The sequence below is a fragment of the Electrona antarctica genome, assembly GCF_951216825.1.
Source record: "Electrona antarctica genome assembly, chromosome: 17".
Classification (NCBI taxonomy): domain Eukaryota; kingdom Metazoa; phylum Chordata; class Actinopteri; order Myctophiformes; family Myctophidae; genus Electrona; species Electrona antarctica.
This window is the reverse complement of record NC_136798.1, coordinates 16185630-16205655: the sequence shown is the minus strand read 5'-3', so window position 1 is coordinate 16205655 and position 20026 is coordinate 16185630. Positions and strand designations below refer to the sequence as shown.

Here is a 20026-nt window from a genome sequence, read left to right as displayed (position 1 = left end):
TTCAGCTTTCTGTGGAGACACATGCTGGAACTTTTTACTTTGAAATGTTTGTAGTTTCTGAGTTATTTAAGTTAAACGCCCAATGCATTCCCAATGGCAATAGCACAAACTTTGGCATGCTACTAGTCCTACATACTTACACCTAGAAACCCCATTCAAACCTATTTAGGTTCATCTTACGGTGGACGTGTTTGCCTGAAAAATGGCATGCTATAGTATGCCGTCTGAGGCCATGGGCTGAACTTGAACCCACAACCTGTGGCTCACATAGACAGCAGCTTATCACAGAGTGCCACCATGCTCTCTGAGAATCTCCTCAGCTTTCCATCTCTTTCCAGTTCTCTTCTGGATGTTATTCTCCAAAACATGCTGCAGAGTGAAAGTAGGAGGAACTCAGCTGGATTTGAACTCACAACCTCTGGCTCACAGGGACGTCATCTTAACAAGGGTGCCACTGAGCTCTCAGTGATTTTTAGGTTGTATGTTGTTCTTCTTGGTGTCACTTTTCAAATGGGGCATTGGGATCATGTACAGAGCATTTGAATGGTGCTGTGCATCAAAGGTGTCTTTAGTGCTTTTAAGTGTCTGCTTGTGTTGGCTTTGATACTCTGGTACCTCTTCCCCGAGGGCAGCAGCCTGAAAAAAACTGTTCTTCAGTCTGCTTGTGTTAGCTTTGATACTCTGGTACCTCTTCCCCGAGGGCAGCAGCCTGAAAAAAACTGTATAGGGTTGTGTGGGGAAAAGCGTGACGGAAAAGCGTGACGGAAAAGCGTGACGAAAAAGCGTGTTTTTCATCATTTTTGACCATGGGCTGTAGCCCATCTCAGACAGCATACGATAGCATGCTGTTTTTCATCATTTTTGAGGATTTGAAAAAAAGACGAAAATCACTCAAGACAATGGACTATAGCCCATGGTCTCGGAGTGATTTTCGTCTTATTTTCAAATCCTCGTTTTTCATCATTTTTGACCATGGGCTGTAGCCCATCTCAGACGGCATACTATAGCATGCTGTTTTTCATCATTTTTGAGGATTTGAAAAAAATACGAAAATCACTGAAGACAATGGACTATAGCCCATGGTCTCGGAGTGATTTTAGTATTTTTTCAAATCCTCGTTTTTCATCATTTTTGACCATGGGCTGTAGCCCATCTCAGACGGCATACTATAGCATGCCGTTTTTCATCATTTTTGAGGATTTGAAAAAAAGGCGAAAATCACTCAAGACAATGGACTATAGCCCATGGTCTCGGAGTGATTTTAGTCTTTTTTTCAAATCCTCGTTTTTCATCATTTTTGACCATGGGCTGTAGCCCATCTCAGACGGCATACTATAGCATGCCGTTTTTCATCATTTTTGAGGATTTGAAAAAAAGACGAAAATCACTCAAGACAATGGACTATAGCCCATGGTCTCGGAGTGATTTTAGTCTTTTTTTCAAATCCTCGTTTTTCATCATTTTTGACCATGGGCTGTACCCCATCTCAGACGGTATACTATAGCATGCTGTTTTTCATCATTTTTGAGGATTTGAAAAAAAGACGAAAATCACTCGAGACAATGGACTATAGCCCATGGTCTCGGAGTGATTTTCGTCTTTTTTTCAAATCCTCAAAAATGATGAAAAACGGCATACTATATATAGTATGCCGTCCGAGGCCATGGGCTATAGTCCATTGTCTCGGAGTGATTTTAGTCTTTTTTCAAATCCTCAAAAATGATGAAAAATGGCATGCTATAGTATGCTGTCCGAAAAAAATTATAACTTTGGCATGCTACTAGTCCTACATACTTACACCTAGAATCCCCATTCAAACCTATTTAGGTTCATCTTACGGTGGACATGTTTGCCTGAAAAGGAATCTTTGAAATGTTTCATAGTTTTAGAAATATAGTGCTTTCAAATTTGAGACATTTACAATGGGGCTCAATGGCAGATATTGGCACGTCAAAAAAGCACTTTCACCTAGAAACTCCATTCACACTTTTTATAATTCAGCTTTCTGTGGAGACACATGCTGGAACTTTTTACTTTGAAATGTTTTGTAGTTTCTGAGTTATTTAAGTTAAACGCCCAATGCATTCCCAATGGCAATAGCACAAACTTTGGCATGCTACTAGTCCTACATACTTACACCTAGAAACCCCATTCAAACCTATTTAGGTTCATCTTACGGTGGACATGTTTGCCTGAAAAGGAATCTTTGAAATGTTTCATCGTTTTAGAAATATAGTGCTTTCAAATTTGAGACATTTACAATGGGGCTCAATGGCAGATATTGGCACGTCAAAAAAGCACTTTCACCTAGAAACTCCATTCACACTTTTTATAATTCAGCTTTCTGTGGAGACACATGCTGGAACTTTTTACTTTGAAATGTTTTGTAGTTTCTGAGTTATTTAAGTTAAACACCCAATGCATTCCCAATGGCAATAGCACAAACTTTGGCATGCTACTAGTCCTACATACTTACACCTAGAAACCCCATTCAAACCTATTTAGGTTCATCTTACGGTGGACGTGTTTGCCTGAAAAATGGCATGCTATAGTATGCCGTCTGAGGCCATGGGCTGAACTTGAACCCACAACCTGTGGCTCACATAGACAGCAGCTTATCACAGAGTGCCACCATGCTCTCTGAGAATCTCTTCAGCTTTCCATCTCTTTCCAGTTCTCTTCTGGATGTTATTCTCCAAAACATGCTGCAGAGTGAAAGTAGGAGGAACTCCGCTGGATTCGAACTCACAACCTCTGGCTCACAGGGACGTCATCTTAACAAGGGTGCCACTGAGCTCTCGGTGATTTTAAGGTTGTAAGTTGTTCTTCTTGGTGTCACTTTTCAAATGGGGCATTGGGATCATGTACAGAGCATTTGTATGGTGCTGTGCATCAAAGGTGTCTTTAGTGCTTTTAAGTGTCTGCTTGTGTTGGCTTTGATACTCTGGTACCTCTTCCCCGAGGGCAGCAGCCTGAAAAAAACTGTTCTTCAGTCTGCTTGTGTTAGCTTTGATACTCTGGTACCTCTTCCCCGAGGGCAGCAGCCTGAAAAAAAACTGTATAGGGGTGTGTGGGGAAAAGCGTGACGGAAAAGCGTGACGGAAAAGCGTGACGAAAAAGCGTGTTTTTCATCATTTTTGACCATGGGCTGTAGCCCATCTCAGACAGCATACGATAGCATTCTGTTTTTCATCATTTTTGAGGATTTGAAAAAAAGACGAAAATCACTCAAGACAATGGACTATAGCCCATGGTCTCGGAGTGATTTTCGTCTTATTTTCAAATCCTCGTTTTTCATCATTTTTGACCATGGGCTGTAGCCCATCTCAGACGGCATACTATAGCATGCTGTTTTTCATCATTTTTGAGGATTTGAAAAAAATACGAAAATCACTGAAGACAATGGACTATAGCCCATGGTCTCGGAGTGATTTTAGTCTTTTTTCAAATCCTCGTTTTTCATCATTTTTGACCATGGGCTGTAGCCCATCTCAGACGGCATACTATAGCATGCCGTTTTTCATCATTTTTGAGGATTTGAAAAAAAGGCGAAAATCACTCAAGACAATGGACTATAGCCCATGGTCTCGGAGTGATTTTAGTCTTTTTTTCAAATCCTCGTTTTTCATCATTTTTGACCATGGGCTGTAGCCCATCTCAGACGGCATACTATAGCATGCCGTTTTTCATCATTTTTGAGGATTTGAAAAAAAGACGAAAATCACTCAAGACAATGGACTATAGCCCATGGTCTCGGAGTGATTTTAGTCTTTTTTTCAAATCCTCGTTTTTCATCATTTTTGACCATGGGCTGTACCCCATCTCAGACGGTATACTATAGCATGCTGTTTTTCATCATTTTTGAGGATTTGAAAAAAAGACGAAAATCACTCGAGACAATGGACTATAGCCCATGGTCTCGGAGTGATTTTCGTCTTTTTTTCAAATCCTCAAAAATGATGAAAAACGGCATACTATATATAGTATGCTGTCCGAAAAAAATTATAACTTTGGCATGCTACTAGTCCTACATACTTACACCTAGAATCCCCATTCAAACCTATTTAGGTTCATCTTACGGTGGACATGTTTGCCTGAAAAGGAATCTTTGAAATGTTTCATAGTTTTAGAAATATAGTGCTTTCAAATTTGAGACATTTACAATGGGGCTCAATGGCAGATATTGGCACGTCAAAAAAGCACTTTCACCTAGAAACTCCATTCACACTTTTTATAATTCAGCTTTCTGTGGAGACACATGCTGGAACTTTTTACTTTGAAATGTTTTGTAGTTTCTGAGTTATTTAAGTTAAACGCCCAATGCATTCCCAATGGCAATAGCACAAACTTTGGCATGCTACTAGTCCTACATACTTACACCTAGAAACCCCATTCAAACCTATTTAGGTTCATCTTACGGTGGACGTGTTTGCCTGAAAAATGGCATGCTATAGTATGCCGTCTGAGGCCATGGGCTGAACTTGAACCCACAACCTGTGGCTCACATAGACAGCAGCTTATCACAGAGTGCCACCATGCTCTCTGAGAATCTCCTCAGCTTTCCATCTCTTTCCAGTTCTCTTCTGGATGTTATTCTCCAAAACATGCTGCAGAGTGAAAGTAGGAGGAACTCAGCTGGATTTGAACTCACAACCTCTGGCTCACAGGGACGTCATCTTAACAAGGGTGCCACTGAGCTCTCAGTGATTTTTAGGTTGTATGTTGTTCTTCTTGGTGTCACTTTTCAAATGGGGCATTGGGATCATGTACAGAGCATTTGAATGGTGCTGTGCATCAAAGGTGTCTTTAGTGCTTTTAAGTGTCTGCTTGTGTTGGCTTTGATACTCTGGTACCTCTTCCCCGAGGGCAGCAGCCTGAAAAAAACTGTTCTTCAGTCTGCTTGTGTTAGCTTTGATACTCTGGTACCTCTTCCCCGAGGGCAGCAGCCTGAAAAAAACTGTATAGGGTTGTGTGGGGAAAAGCGTGACGGAAAAGCGTGACGGAAAAGCGTGACGAAAAAGCGTGTTTTTCATCATTTTTGACCATGGGCTGTAGCCCATCTCAGACAGCATACGACAGCATGCTGTTTTTCATCATTTTTGAGGATTTGAAAAAAAGACGAAAATCACTCAAGACAATGGACTATAGCCCATGGTCTCGGAGTGATTTTCGTCTTATTTTCAAATCCTCGTTTTTCATCATTTTTGACCATGGGCTGTAGCCCATCTCAGACGGCATACTATAGCATGCTGTTTTTCATCATTTTTGAGGATTTGAAAAAAATACGAAAATCACTGAAGACAATGGACTATAGCCCATGGTCTCGGAGTGATTTTAGTCTTTTTTCAAATCCTCGTTTTTCATCATTTTTGACCATGGGCTGTAGCCCATCTCAGACGGCATACTATAGCATGCCGTTTTTCATCATTTTTGAGGATTTGAAAAAAAGGCGAAAATCACTCAAGACAATGGACTATAGCCCATGGTCTCGGAGTGATTTTCGTCTTATTTTCAAATCCTCGTTTTTCATCATTTTTGACCATGGGCTGTAGCCCATCTCAGACGGCATACTATAGCATGCTGTTTTTCATCATTTTTGAGGATTTGAAAAAAAGACGAAAATCACTCAAGACAATGGACTATAGCCCATGGTCTCGGAGTGATTTTAGTCTTTTTTTCAAATCCTCAAAAATGATGAAAAACGGCATACTATAGTATGCCGTCCGAGGCAATGGGCTATAGTCCATTGTCTCGGAGTGATTTTAGTCTTTTTTCAAATCCTCCAAAATCACGAAAAACGACATGCTATAGTATTCCGTCCGAAAGAAATTATAACTTTGGCATGCTACTAGTCCTACATACTTACACCTAGAATCCCCATTCAAACCTATTTAGGTTCATCTTACGGTGGACATGTTTGCCTGAAAAGGAATCTTTGAAATGTTTCATAGTTTTAGAAATATAGTGCTTTAAATGTGAGAAATGTATAATGGCAGATAGTGGCACGTCAAAATCACTTTCACCTAGAAACTCCATTCACACGTTTTATAATTCAGCTTACTGTGGAGACACATGCTGGAACGTTTTACTTTGAAATGTTTTGTAGTTTCTGAGTTATTTAACTTAAACGCCCAATGCATTCTCAATGGCAATAGCACAAACTTTGGCATGCTACTAGTCCGTAACGGACGGCTGCAATTAGAAACTGGCCCCTGTAAAATCTGAATCCCCCCCCACCACCCACCCCTTTTCCCCTCACTGTATATGTTTATTTTCCTTTTTGACCTCCTCTATGATGATTTCCTGTTTTGACTAATTGTTTTGATGAATTGAAAATGGTGGGCCCTATTGTAAACAAGTGTAATGCTTTATGGTGTCCACTCACAGTTAACAGTTGTTGTATTGAGTTGTACTTTAAATGTACTGTAATTCTGCAAAATGTTAATCAATCAATCAATTAATCAATCAATCAATCTGTACCTTTTAAACGAAAACGTCCCCACCCTAAAGAGACTTATGTATTTGTTAAGATTCCCCTCGCCGCTAGATGTCACTATAGTAACACTTAAACCAATGACGTAATTTTTCTCAAAGATAAAAGCCCAATGAATCCCTCTTGTTGTCGCCGGGTGCAGTGGCGTGCGCCTGTAATCCAAGTTACTGGGAGGCTGAGGTTGGCGGATCGTTTGAGCTCAGGAGTTCTGAGCTGCAGTGGACTATGTCGATCGGGTGTCCGCACTAAGTTCGGTATCGATATGGTGCTCCTGGGGGAGCCCGGGACCACCAGGTCGTCCAAGGAGGGGTGAACCGGCCCAGGTCGGAAACGGAGCAGGTCAAAGCCCCCGTGCCGCTCAGTAGTGGGTTCGCGCCTGTGAATAGACACTGTAGTGCAGCCTGAGTAATACAGCGAGACCCAGTCTTTTATGCTTTATTTTTAACCGTGCTTTCCCTCTGGCAGATGTGCGCTTTATGTTAGTAGTTGCAATTACATTAAAACGCAGAGGTCTCTGCATTTACATTACAACTACTTCATTATCATGACAGCCAAGCCAAGTCAACATTAGGTTGAATGTTGAATGGAGGCATAATTTACAATTCCTGAGAATGTGACGGTATCTTGCTTGCATTGGCTCATTTGAGCAAGACTATACACAAGACTGAATGCAATATCATTTCAACTAGATTAGTACAATAATTTATGAAAAACAGCACAGAAATGTCATTATCATGACTGTAGGCTCTCAGGTAAATTCTACCATATGTAAGCACCATTTATTAATTAATATGAGTAATCAACATTAGTGTATTTTTGTGTGACGTTTTTGCACCCACCATATCTGACGTTCGGTTGTGACTTCACCGACTTTGTGAGGTCTGACTTGTCTTCGACGTCACCGCCCCACCGTAGACTCGACGTCGTATGGAGGTTGTATGGACGTCTATGCACACCTGACTGTAGAAGATTGCCCCACTGTAGACTCACGTCGTATGGACGTTGTATGGACGTCTATGCACCCTGACTGTAGAAATTGCCCCACCGTAGACTCACGTCGTATGGAGGTTGTATGGACGTCTGTCTATGCACCCTGACTGTAGAAATTGCCCCACCGTAGACTCACGTCGTATGGAGGTTGTATGGACGTTGTATGGACGTCTACATAGGAACGTGGTTTCAACAGTCTTTTAGCAACACAGCTGATAGAGGTCGAAGATTGGCCCACTTTACTCGATGTCGTATGGACGTTGGTGGTTGTGCGCCCACTGTCCAGTGGGCAAGAGAAAGAAGTCATATTAACGGCAAGAGAAAGATGTCATATTAACTTAAGTTATTTGTGCATAAACATATTAATATACATTGAATTATGGATTTTCGTATTGAAGCACACCACAGCATTGCACCTTTGGGCCCAGTGCTTCTTATTTGTTCTTTTGAATTTTAATTGAATTTTAAAATGTAAAAAGAAAAAAAGAGAAAAAAAAGGCAAGGCTTTTGCACACCTACAAGCGACAGGTGTGTAGGAGAAGGACAACCAGGTGCCTGACATCATGCAAAAGAAGAAACACCAGCACACTATTCAAATGCAGTGAAAATGTTTAATAGGGAAACCAGCAAGTTTCGGCCTTTAAAATGTTGAAAGCCGTCCAGCAATGAACTACATGAGAACTGGGATTTGAACATGGAATCTCCATGCTGAGCAGTGGTTTTCAACCCTTTTCATATCAAGGCCCATTCATTTTTCAGCATTTGAGCCACAGACCAACCGCACCATTTGATGAGATTTAGACTTGCTGACCCAAAACTAAATAATGTTGTTATCGTTGGATAGGATTGTGTCCACAATTCCATTCTCTAATTATGTAGACTTCTAGGAAATGAAGACAAGTCATACAGATGTTTAACAATGGTTTCATTTTACACTCTCAAAAGTTAAAGAACTAATAAGGGTCCATTTGGTTACAAATTCTCCATCATTTAGCTGGGGGACCACCTGGAACCCTAGTCTAAAGGACCACTGGTGGTCCCCGGACGACTGGTTGAAAACCACTGCACTAGAGCTCTGACTACACCATCACATCTTTGACAAGTATAAGTGTTCTTTTGGACTGACCAGCAAAGCTCAGCCCAGGAGGACTTCTGGAAACTGACGCTACATGATTCATGTGCTCAAGTACTTTAGACTTTTCGCCATGACAACGCCTGGCTGAAAAATAAAATAAAAAGCACATTTGAAAGGGGCATATTTAGATTGGACGCCCTTTTACCTATATCCCCCACAACTCGTCCAATCTGGCGTAGTACCGTACGCTGGAACTCTGGACAGTTTTTTTACTTAAATGCATTACTATAAGGGATTTCACTTAATCACAGGATCAAACCTTGGCAAGTAATTTTTTTTAAAAGGTTTTCAAACAAGGCAAATAGCAACATATAGAAAAACAAACAGACAACATATTCATCTTTATATATTTTATTCTTCATCATATTTACACTGGTTACAGTTCATGGTCTTCAGGGTGATAAAGCTCGCTCATCAGCCGGTAGATGTATGATGGTGCGTTTCCCCCGATATTAGAGATGAAAAGTGTAATGAGCTCAGGTGGGACATAATCAAACACTGGGCAGTGCACATTCACCTTTGAGAGAATTTCACCTAAAAAGACAAGTACAGTACAAGACCACCATTAACAGGCAGTTGCACATCAGACTCTGCAACAGTAGAAAACGGTAGAATGTATTTTTTGTTGCTTCATATAAACACCACATTTTGTCTTGGGTAATAAGACAGAAAATGATTAGGAGTCATTTTCCCAGTCGTTTTACACAAGTTTATTTAGGAGGAATTGAGCATCGACTCAATGTTATGTTTGATTACATTTCCTTACTTTAAAAACAGTTTGAAATATCTTCCTTACCAGTGTGCACACTGGTCAGTTTTTGAATCATATGTTGAACATTTCTAAACATTAGTCGAGTAGTCCATTTACAACATTGGGGAAGTTTGTGTTACCTTCTGTGAATGGGAGCACCTCATGTGGGGAGACAAACTTATGGAATGTATCCTCTTCATTTGGAAACTAAGGGCAGAGAATATTGTTGTCAGTCTGTAGTGAGAGATAGATTACATACAGTATCATGATAGATGGAAAAAAATATATAATGGATAGCATTTTTCAAAGTTACCTGAGGTGAGAGCTTGAACATGGGGGCACACACAATAAGTGGTGTGGAGTGATGCTTGGCTGCCAGCGCAAGAGTGTGTGTTCCATTAACGGCCCTCAGCCCACCATTTGCCAGGATGGTCTGTGTACCAATAATGACCTGAGGAGAGATCATTAGACAAGCTTACCTTGAAGTTCTAATAACCCAACCAAAACAAATAAGATTATGAAATAAATTAAGAATAAAACACTAGAGCCAATGATGCCAATATCCTGTCTTGTCATAGTCAATTATTTGTTTTCTGGTGAGTCAAGTCAATTTGATTTATAATAAAAAACAACCCAAGGCCAACCAAAGTGCTGTACAGCATAAACATTGTATACACATTACACAAGATCAAGGTTAAATAATAATAAATACAAAAGAAACAACAAAAAAGCATATATAAACCTAAAAAAAATGTAGGAGCACATGAACAAAGCGTCCAACCATTTATCCAAGGCAGGAGGTTAATTTAAAAGGCCTGGGACAGCAGGTGCGTTTTGAGTGTGCTTTTAAACGTGACCAAGGAGGGTGCATACCCAACTAGATGGCACAGGTCTCCACCAGGGCAGGTCAGGTTGTGGCCTCCTGGTGGCGCTATAATAGGCCAATGTGAAAAGGGAGCCATTTCTTCTTACGCCTTGGATGGCAATTGATGATCTGAGGCATTTTGTTCAAAAAATGTCTTTTGCAAAAATCCACCTGTTGGTGGTGCTATAACAGGCCAATGTGAAAAGGGTGGGGTGGATATATTCCTCAGCCTAGTAGGAAAGTCCGTGAAAGATTTCACGTAAACACTCGTGTCTCACCACGCCTCTCACCCATTATAAAATCCACGGTAACCTGAGACCTCTTGTGGCTCATTGCGTTAATCTAGATCTCAAACATGCAGGGCAACAGAAACAGGGATTCCAGGAGATGTTTGGGAAACAGTAAGTTAGGTAATGAGTCTAACCAAAGTATGCCTCCCGGATTTCACATGTTTATACGTTTATTTGGACGGGACAGCACATATTAATGAACACTACACATTCAATGCAGTGTAAATATGTCAGATTTAGCAAGGATGCTAATTTCCATCCGTAGTCCCCAAAAAAACAGAAAACAGGCAACATCATGTCAGATCAAGTTGACCGACTTTTTCCTGTGATTGACTGACACAACATACAACATTTAGAGGTGAGTTTGCGTTGGAGTAGCCCAATTTAAAACAAGTGTCCTGTCCCCGCCAAGCCATGTGTTACATTGCTGACATGATTAGACTGAGCCTCACTGATTCCATGTATATTATGGTAAACTTTTCATTTCATAGGCCGATAACTTAGGTCGCCAGCACGCAAAGAGGAAAAATATATATATATATTTTTTTGACCACGGTAATGAACCTGACACCGTGGTATGCGTTACATAACCGCGGTATGGCGGTATTGCAGTTAATGCACCGAGCCCCAAGGCAAATGTTAGCCTCGGAATAGGGACACTAGGGTTCAAGTGGTTAATCCACCATCATGTTTGTTCGTCAGAACTAGTATGTGTTGTCTGATCATGTAGGAAAGCCAAGTCAGTCATATTGTTTCTGAATAACTAAACTCAAAGCTGTCCATCTTAGGACAGTAGGGTGGGATTATAAACATTAAGTAGTAGTTGTTGCTACAACTGATAATTTGGTGGTGGTGAGGTTGGGACGAATTACAATCCCAATGTCCACGGCACAGGTCACTGAACCATCATACTTTCAATTAATGTCACCTATGTTCGGCATAATGTATTAGTGCAAGTTGGTGTAATGGCTTGACAATGTAATAGAAGGCTCAATCCCAATGTCCCCCATCTCAAGCCCTGAGGGGTAAATTACAGACTTAAGTGATCTTTCACAGAAGTCACAGCCACTTCAGTTACTGTTGCTATGGCCATCAAACTGCAAATGTTTGTAAACTAATTCCGTAATTTAGTAAAGAAATTCAGATTTCTTTACTAAACATCTGGCAACATTTTTAGACGGGCGGTCCGTGGTCAAATATAATTTTGGGTAGCCTTGGCACAAAAAGAGTTTGAGAACTACTGATTTAGAAGGCATTTGTAGAATTGGCCTCAGGTCGTATTTAATGTATACGTGGTTAAAGTATCAAACCACTTTCTCACACTTCTTCCACACGTCGGTGGTACAACCCCTGCTGGTGGTGGTGGGCTACATGAATAGAAAAGATGCAGTGTTGGTCATGTACCTTATTAACCCGAGACATCACTGCAAATATGGCAGCATCTGCAATCACAGTAGTTTCAATTCCAGCTTTTGAGAGACTGGTTGCCATTTCATGTCCCTGTAGGAAGATGAAAGCAAAACAAATGAAATTATCGCAAAATAAGTTGTGTTAGAATATCATAAATGTGTGTTGGAATTTGTCAGTGTTTTGAATTTTCTATGATTAATAGAATTTTGGGAATTACTACCATGAAAATTATTGTTATCGTATAAAAAGGAAAGTATTTCTAAATTTCATTTTTGTATGTACATCCACTGTAATGTGACTATGCTGCTCAATAAACAGCATAAATTACTTCAAATAAAACAACACGAGGTGTGTGTTGTGTAACCAGCAAAACCTTTATTTGTCTCACTTGACAATGTTGACATGCATATTGCCATCGCATGTTAATTGCATTTAGGTCTTCAAAAGTAAACTACAGTCCTACCTGGCAGAAGGGGGCACATTCTGCCACAATGACATGGAACTTGCGCTTGCGAGCAGCGTCTTTAAGGAAGGCCTCAACTGTGCGAGAGCGGCCGATAGTCATGATGACCTCATTGGAGTGGATGTGCTCAAGGGCCTGCATAGCGATGTTGTCAGTGGTTCCCTCTGTGATAAGATCAAGTAGGAAATATAAAGTGTATCAATAAAAAGATCTTTGTGATTCTCCATTCCTTTAGCATGTCCAGTTTTGTTCCTTACAAGCAAAACACAAATAAATGTAGTTACTGTACAAGCAGACTGCATTTTCAGGAAATGGAAAAATAACCTGTGTTCCAATGGATATAAAGTAGTTATTTAATCACAAGCTCTTGTTAATACTTTTCACTGGCTCAATGTCTCTCACACACACACACACACACACACACACACACACACACACACACACACACACACACACACACACACACACACACACACACACACACACACACACACACACACACACACACACACACACACACACACACACACACACACACACACACACACACACACACACACACACACACACACCTTTTCCAATGTATAAAAAATTGTAGATCTACAAGCTCACAACACACTAACTCATGATGCATTGTGAGCTTGTAGATCAGCTATGTTTTGCTACTTTTATGTGACGCGGTAGCATGACGATTAAGGAAATTCATTTACGAAAAAAACAAAACAAAAAGGTGAAATATGGAGATGCAAGTTTCTGGCCAACAGAAATGATATAATAAATACATACAAAATGATAACTTACCCAGCTCTGTAAGCAGCTCATTGACAGCTTCTATGACATTGGACTTAAGAAGAGGAAAATGTTGCCTAAAGTTCTCCTCACCGAGCCCCCCTGACATCAGCAGCTTGTGGAGAGACTCCTGTTGGTCTGTCTCTTCGCTGCTACCCCGGGACCTATGAAAAACCAAACAAATAGAAATGGCACAAGAACCAGATGCACAACTACCACTAAAATGTGATTGGTATGAGTGTAAGGCAGGAGAGTCTCACTTTGCCTCACAAATAAATTCAGATACCAACTTATTTGATCTCTTTAATCCAAGGGGTCATACCTAGCATACTCTTCTCTAATGATCTTCAACACTCGTCTAACCATGTTTCCAACAGTGGTCTCTGAGGGCTGGGCAACAATCATCCTCCTTCCCTCCTTGCGGATAATCTCCATCAGATCGCCTAATGCAAAACAATATATCAATTTAAGAGAAATGTGAACAGAAATAAAATGAACTGTTGAAGTTGAAGATAGTTAAGATACAGGTAAGAGAGGTAAGGTTACAGTAACTTACAGATATGTCACTCAAATATAAATATTAACATAAACAAAAATTCTAGCTGACACGTTTGAGAAGTTTGACAGCAGGTTGTGGTGTATATCTAACATGCGTACGCACACAGGTACATGGTTGGTGTAGCGAATCTTGTAGACCAGACCCATTAAAGATGCTGTAGTCTGTCGTCAACCCTAGCTGCAATTTGCAACTCTAGATTTTGTTATAATGGGATGAATCTAGAGTTGCAATACCCTCCATTGACTCCCCACTCATCCAATTTGGTTTGTGATCTGCTTGTCTTAAACAACGTTAAACTCACAAACATTGCAGCTGTAGTCCAAGCTTGAATTATCCTCTTTCAATCTACCGAGCTTGTTTTTCATAAAAATCCCCCGTAGACATGTTATGAGCTACTTTATGTCAATACATCCTCTGTAGGTGATTCTTTTTCTAAGTGTTGCAGTTTGGAAGCACTCGTTTGTTTTAACGGGTCGCGCTGCTGCCTCCTGCATTATGTGCAAATTCGAAACAGGTGGTACGCTGGGCCGTTCAGTGACTTATGACGAGTGCTTCCAAACTCCAGCACTTAGAAAAAGAATCACCTGCACAGAATTTCTTGACAGAAAGTAGCTCATAACATGTCTACAGGGGATTTTTATGAAAAACAAGCTCGGCAGATTGAAAGAGGATAATTCAAGCTTGGACTACACTGCAATGTTGGTGAGTTTAACGTTGTTTAAGACAAGCAGATCACAAACCAAATTGGATGAGTGGGGAGTCAATGGAGGGTATTGCAACTCTAGATTCATCCCATTGTAAACAAATCTAGAGTTGCAAATTGCGGCTACGTCAACCCCAACTACTAGCCTACTCTCGTAGACGCATTTAATCGATGACGTACCGTATTTACGTATACGAGAGTAAATATTAGGCTACCCCTAAACCATTCCAGCCTATCAAAGTCCCAGAGATTATTATGTATTCGTTTGTTTTTTTGTGGAGTTCTGTGTGGCCCTGAAATTAAAAGGTTTATAGTAACCAGCTGGTAAATCAACCTGCACTGCTCCATCGCGCGTTGGATGCAATTCTGCGGAGCAACGCAGTCGTTTCTCGGGCCGTTTCTGCGGAGCCACGGAGCGTCCCTGTCCCACTGCCTCCAAGCTTTAAGTCGGCTAGAAAGGCTTCGATTCTCTCCGTGAGATCGGTTTCCCTGTCTGTCGCAGGCATGTCGTCAAAAGACGATTAGTTTTTGTTAAAAATGTCAACACGTTTTGTTTGCATCAGCAGCAGGAGTAATTTCTCTCGGAAGTTGTACATTGACACTAGGGAGAGTTTCCGGGTCAGTACTACAAAACTAAGCCTGATTGGTCTATCACGTGAGGGCGTCACCAGAGTGGGCGTAAACAGAGTCACTTTGGTCACTTGCCAGTCCAACAACAATTTACAATTTAGGCATTTAGCAGACGCTCTTAATCCAGAGCGATTTACATTAGGCAAGAACAAAAGTATGGGAATACATCACATATATAAAATGCATTTATCAAGAAACATGCGTAAGCTAAGAACGTAACTAGAACATATCTATATAATGACACTATACATTTAAATATACATATACTATACTATGCTATACATATGTACTATGATGTGCTATGACTACATACAATGCATTACATCTATATTTTGGTCTCTTCTTGAAATTAGTGTACTTCTTGAAATCATTCTTATGTGTCTTCATTGCTTGTTACATTTTATGTAGTCCTTCAAGCCAGATAACTATTCCACAATAATTTGTGTCTGTTTTTACAGTCTATGTTCTCGACCAGACTACATACATTGAGGAAAACATCTAATTACCTCATATAGCCTATAGGAGGTAGTCATGGGCATCCCATGTCTGTACCTTTTTCATGAATTAACTATAACGAATGAACTAATCTACCGGTAATCGAAATTACATTACATTCAATTCAATTTAAATGAGCTTTATTGTCATGAGAAAACATGACAAATACAGTTGGAAACAGTCACATTGCGTCGCAATAAAGACTACAGTTTCATGTTAGTGTAGTGTTGCTCGAATGAGACAGTGAGACAATGAGACAGACCATCACAGGAAGTAAAAGCAAAGCAAAGTTCTTTGTTTACCCAGGGTGAATGGACTAAACTCGACGAACTTGTTTACAGCCAGACCAGTATAATGCCAACATTCAACCTTTGTTGCCCACTGAGCATGATAAAAGTTGCAGTTAATTCATTTAAATGCCGATCAAGTATAAACATAAAACTATCAGATGGAAAGAAGCACGGTTAAAAATAAAGCAAAAAAGACTGGGTCTCGCTGAATCACTCAGGCTGCACTACAGTGTCTATTCACAGGCGCGAACCCACTACTGAGCGGCACGGGGGCTTTGACCTGCTCCGTTTCCGACCTGGACCGGTTCACCCCTCCTTGGACGACCTGGTGGTCCCGGGCTCCCCCAGGAGCACCATATCGATACCGAACTTAGTGCGGACACCCGATCGACATAGTCCACTGCAGCTCAGAACTCCTGAGCTCAAACGATCCGCCAGCCTCAGCCTCCCAGTAACTTGGATTACAGGCGCACGCCACTGCACCCGGCGACAGCGAGCGAGATTCATCGGGCTTTTATCTTTGAGAAAAATTACGTCATTGGTTCAAGTGTTACTATAGTGACATCTAGCGGCGAGGGGAATCTTAACAAATACAAGTCTCTTTAGGGTGGGGACGTTTTCGTTTAAAAGGTACAGATTGATTGATTGATTGATTGATTGATTGATTGATTGATTGATTATTGATTGCTTGATTATTAAGTATTTATTAACGTTTGGAGAATTACAGTACATTTCAAGCACAACTCAATGCAAAAACTGTTTGTGGATGTGGACGACACCATAAACAATGCATTACACTTGTTTACAATAGGGTCCAATCCTTTTCAATTCATCAGAACATATAGAGACGTACAAATATACACTTCTATATAACCAAAAACAGGAAATCATCATAAAAGGAGGTAAAAGGGGAAAAAAACATACATTGAGGGAAAAAGGGGTGTTACCGTGTTGGGGGATTCAGATTTTACAGGGGCCAATTTCAAATTGCAGCCGTCCGTAGGTGCCCTTTGAGAGTGGTTTTGAAGGAGTCAAGGGATTCACATGTCTTAATGACTGTTGGTAGGGCCTTCCACATTTTGGTGGCATAGGAGCGAAATGAATTTAGTCCCTTGTTTGTGCCGAATCTGGGTTGTATACATGGTTTGTTGAACTCCCTCTGGTGTTGTGGGTGTGGACTTCATTGACATTAAGGAAGTAGACAGGTACATGGGTATCTTGGTGGAGTAGTGAATTTTGTGGACCAGACCCATTGCAAGATGCTGTACTCTGTTGTCAACCCTAAGCCATTCCAGCCTGTCAAAGTGGGCAGGGGTGAGGTGGGTTCTGGGAGTGAGGCCAAGTAGTAGCCTGACCAGTTTGTTTTGGGAAGTCTGGAGCCTTGTTTAAAGGGCCTTTGAGGTGCTGTGGTAACAAGACGTGCATGCATAGTCGAAGAAACCTTGTATGAGGGCTCCTGTTAGGGTCTTCAAGGTGTTTTTGTTGACCAGTGAGGAGATCCTGTATAGGAATCTTGTTCTTTGGTTGACTTTTTGGTTTACATTGGTGGCCATTTTATCACCGGAAAGATTTGCCTCCAGGATGGAACCTAGGTAGGTAATTTCATCTTTTCGTGTGATAATATTGTCACCCACTCTAACCAAGAAGCCATCTGCCTTGCTGAGATTACTATTTTCCCAGGTGTGAAGATAGTTTGTTATCAGCTAGCCAGGTGCAGATTCTACCGAGTTCAGAGCTGAGGGCCTTTTCAACCTGCAGTTTGTTTCTGTCCGAGACCAGCAGTGCAGAGTCATCTGCGAACAGGAACAAATTGATTTCACAAGCTGATGTCATGTCGTTTACATATATTAGGAACAGTAAAGGCCCTAGTATGCTTCCTTGTGGAACGCCACAGCTCACTGGGAGGGGTGGGGGGGGTGTTCCGTTCAGGTTAAAGTAACCTTATTGTTATTTTCTAAGTTACTATACTCCTGCTTTGGTTATTTTGTTTTTTTATTATTGCATTTTTATTGTTAATGTTTTGCCGTCCTATCCTATTTTAATTTATTCTTATTTTATTGTTATCCGCACTACTGTTGAGGAAGCTTGAAGTACAATCATTTCACTGACAACGCTGCTACTACATTTAGCACAACCTTGAACCATGCTTGCAGGTGATCACTGGCCAATGACCATCATGATGGCTAAATTCACCTTCACCAGATTTCAGATTGAATTAGTACTGTACTGATTTTAGAGGTCATTGTGTAATGCTATATATGATTTTATTTTCTTTTTTTTATGAACCACTAGATGCCACCCTCTACCTTACAGACAACAGGCCCAACACACTGATGTGTAGTCTGTTGGCACTTCTGCCAAGTATAATGGTGTAGTAGGAGATAAGAGTTGGAAGGGGAGGGTAAAGCTGAGGGTCAGGAGAGAGCATGTGGAGGGTTTTGGCACCCTGCTATGGTCTAACAGAGAGACTGCATTGTACTCTGACCTAAATTTGTTGACCTGGAATCACAAAGAAAAGGTTGGAAAGAATAGAGACAGCAACACCTCTTCACCCTCCATTGCCCTGCACTCGCTGACCAGACTATGACATCAGCCAACTGTCAAGCAATGTTTGTTGACAATTAGCCCTCTAAGATATTCCTAATATGACAAGATGTACATTGCCAAAAACGGTGATCTTTAAAGTAAGCCAATTTTCCCTAATGTATCTTAAGTCTGCAGTAGAGGCCCAGGCTCAGACTGGCTGTCTGGACCGTGTCTGGTCCTCCTGGCTTGAAGTGTCCTTGAGCAAGAATCATTGCTTCCGATGAGCAGGTAACGTACATTGACATACTTTACTGATGGATAAATGTAACACACGTTGTAAGGCACCATATGGCAAACGGCACCATGGACGGAAATGCATAACATTTACGTATACAAATAATTGATTTGCTATCTATTTATTTGCTTACAAATTACCTGCACTAATTTGCCCCTAATAGAACAATACAGCTCCTACAACTGAAACAATTCAGTCACACCTAACTGCTTTCAAACATGATACAAAAATAAAAATCCAAAATGTGGACCTGAAAAGATAATATTATAGAAACATTATCCCTTATTGTCTCCACCAGGCCGAAGGCATAGGGGGAGAGTATGTTTTGCACTCTGTCCGTGTGTGTGTGTGTGTGTGTGTGTGTGTCCGTCTGTGTACAGCTAATCTCCGGCACCGTTAACCCGGTCGATGCAAAATGTTGCACACACACTCCCTGGATGCCAACGATGAACCTCTGCCCCAACTTTTCCAGAACGGCTTATAGCGCCACGAGGAGGCCAACTTTTGAAAAACACATTTTTTGATATTACTCCTCCAGATTCTGTCCCAAAATCCCACAAATTGTTACACAGTAACTCTATAGTCATGTGTTCAAGACGGATCTGTCCGATATTTCAGATTCCATCCCAATTGGCTAACATTGGCTTTCAAAGTTTGCAGGATTGGACCGTTTTGAACAAAAAGCCTCAAATCATGAACGGAGCATGCAAGTTATGTGAAATCTTTCACAGACTTTCCTACTAGGCTGAGGAATATATTTTGCTATGATGTTTTTAAACGTTCTCTTGCCGACCTCCCACATTTCATTTGATGATTAACAAAAAACAGTGTTGGACCTGTAAGGGTCCATTTGGTTCCATGTGCACACTCTCAGAGTTACAGACAAGTAAGGGTGTGTGTGTGCACGCCATTCCCGGCTGAGCCGCACGTTTTGAAGTATATATTGCGGGGCTTGGGTAAACCATGCGGCCGGCCATAGGCGTCAAAGTTTGCGGAATAAATATGTTTACGATTATTAAGTATGGCGAATCTCAAACTGTGATTTGCCATTGCATGGCAGGCACACAGAATAATAAACTACATTCACTTACCTTCAACGTCAGCCACTACTCAACTCAAAACAGAAGCAAATATACAGTTTTTCATGATTGTTAACACGTTTTTCACAACCTAACGGCATTCTCAAAACTGCACACACAAAACTGAAAACCTCACACACAAAATGCTAAACCCTGACTCCTTTTCCACTTCTCTTTACCATCAAATCTCTTAACTGTTCCCAAAATGGAACTCTGTGTGTACACACAGCCATATTTTCAATTGACACACACACCATTCATTG

At 40.9% G+C, this 20026-nt stretch overlaps 1 protein-coding gene across 2 annotated transcripts; it reads right to left on the bottom strand.

The window, feature by feature from the left end:
- Window positions 1-8953: 8953 nt before the first annotated feature.
- On the bottom strand, window positions 8954-16345 carry eif2b2 (eukaryotic translation initiation factor 2B, subunit 2 beta). 2 transcript variants are annotated; one of them, XM_079526100.1, is made up of 8 exons: window positions 15876-16345; window positions 13509-13629; window positions 13199-13350; window positions 12398-12561; window positions 11929-12024; window positions 9683-9820; window positions 9510-9576; window positions 8954-9152 (listed from the first exon to the last, which is right to left on the bottom strand). In XM_079526100.1, the coding sequence occupies exons 2-8, from the start codon at window positions 13619-13621 to the stop codon at window positions 8995-8997; spliced, it is 888 nt and encodes a 295-aa protein (XP_079382226.1). In that variant the 5' UTR covers window positions 13622-13629; window positions 15876-16345; the 3' UTR covers window positions 8954-8994. The 2 variants fall into 2 exon arrangements, with proteins under 2 accessions (XP_079382226.1, XP_079382225.1); XM_079526099.1 differs by lacking the exon at window positions 15876-16345 and adding an exon at window positions 14783-15077.
- Window positions 16346-20026: the final 3681 nt, after the last annotated feature.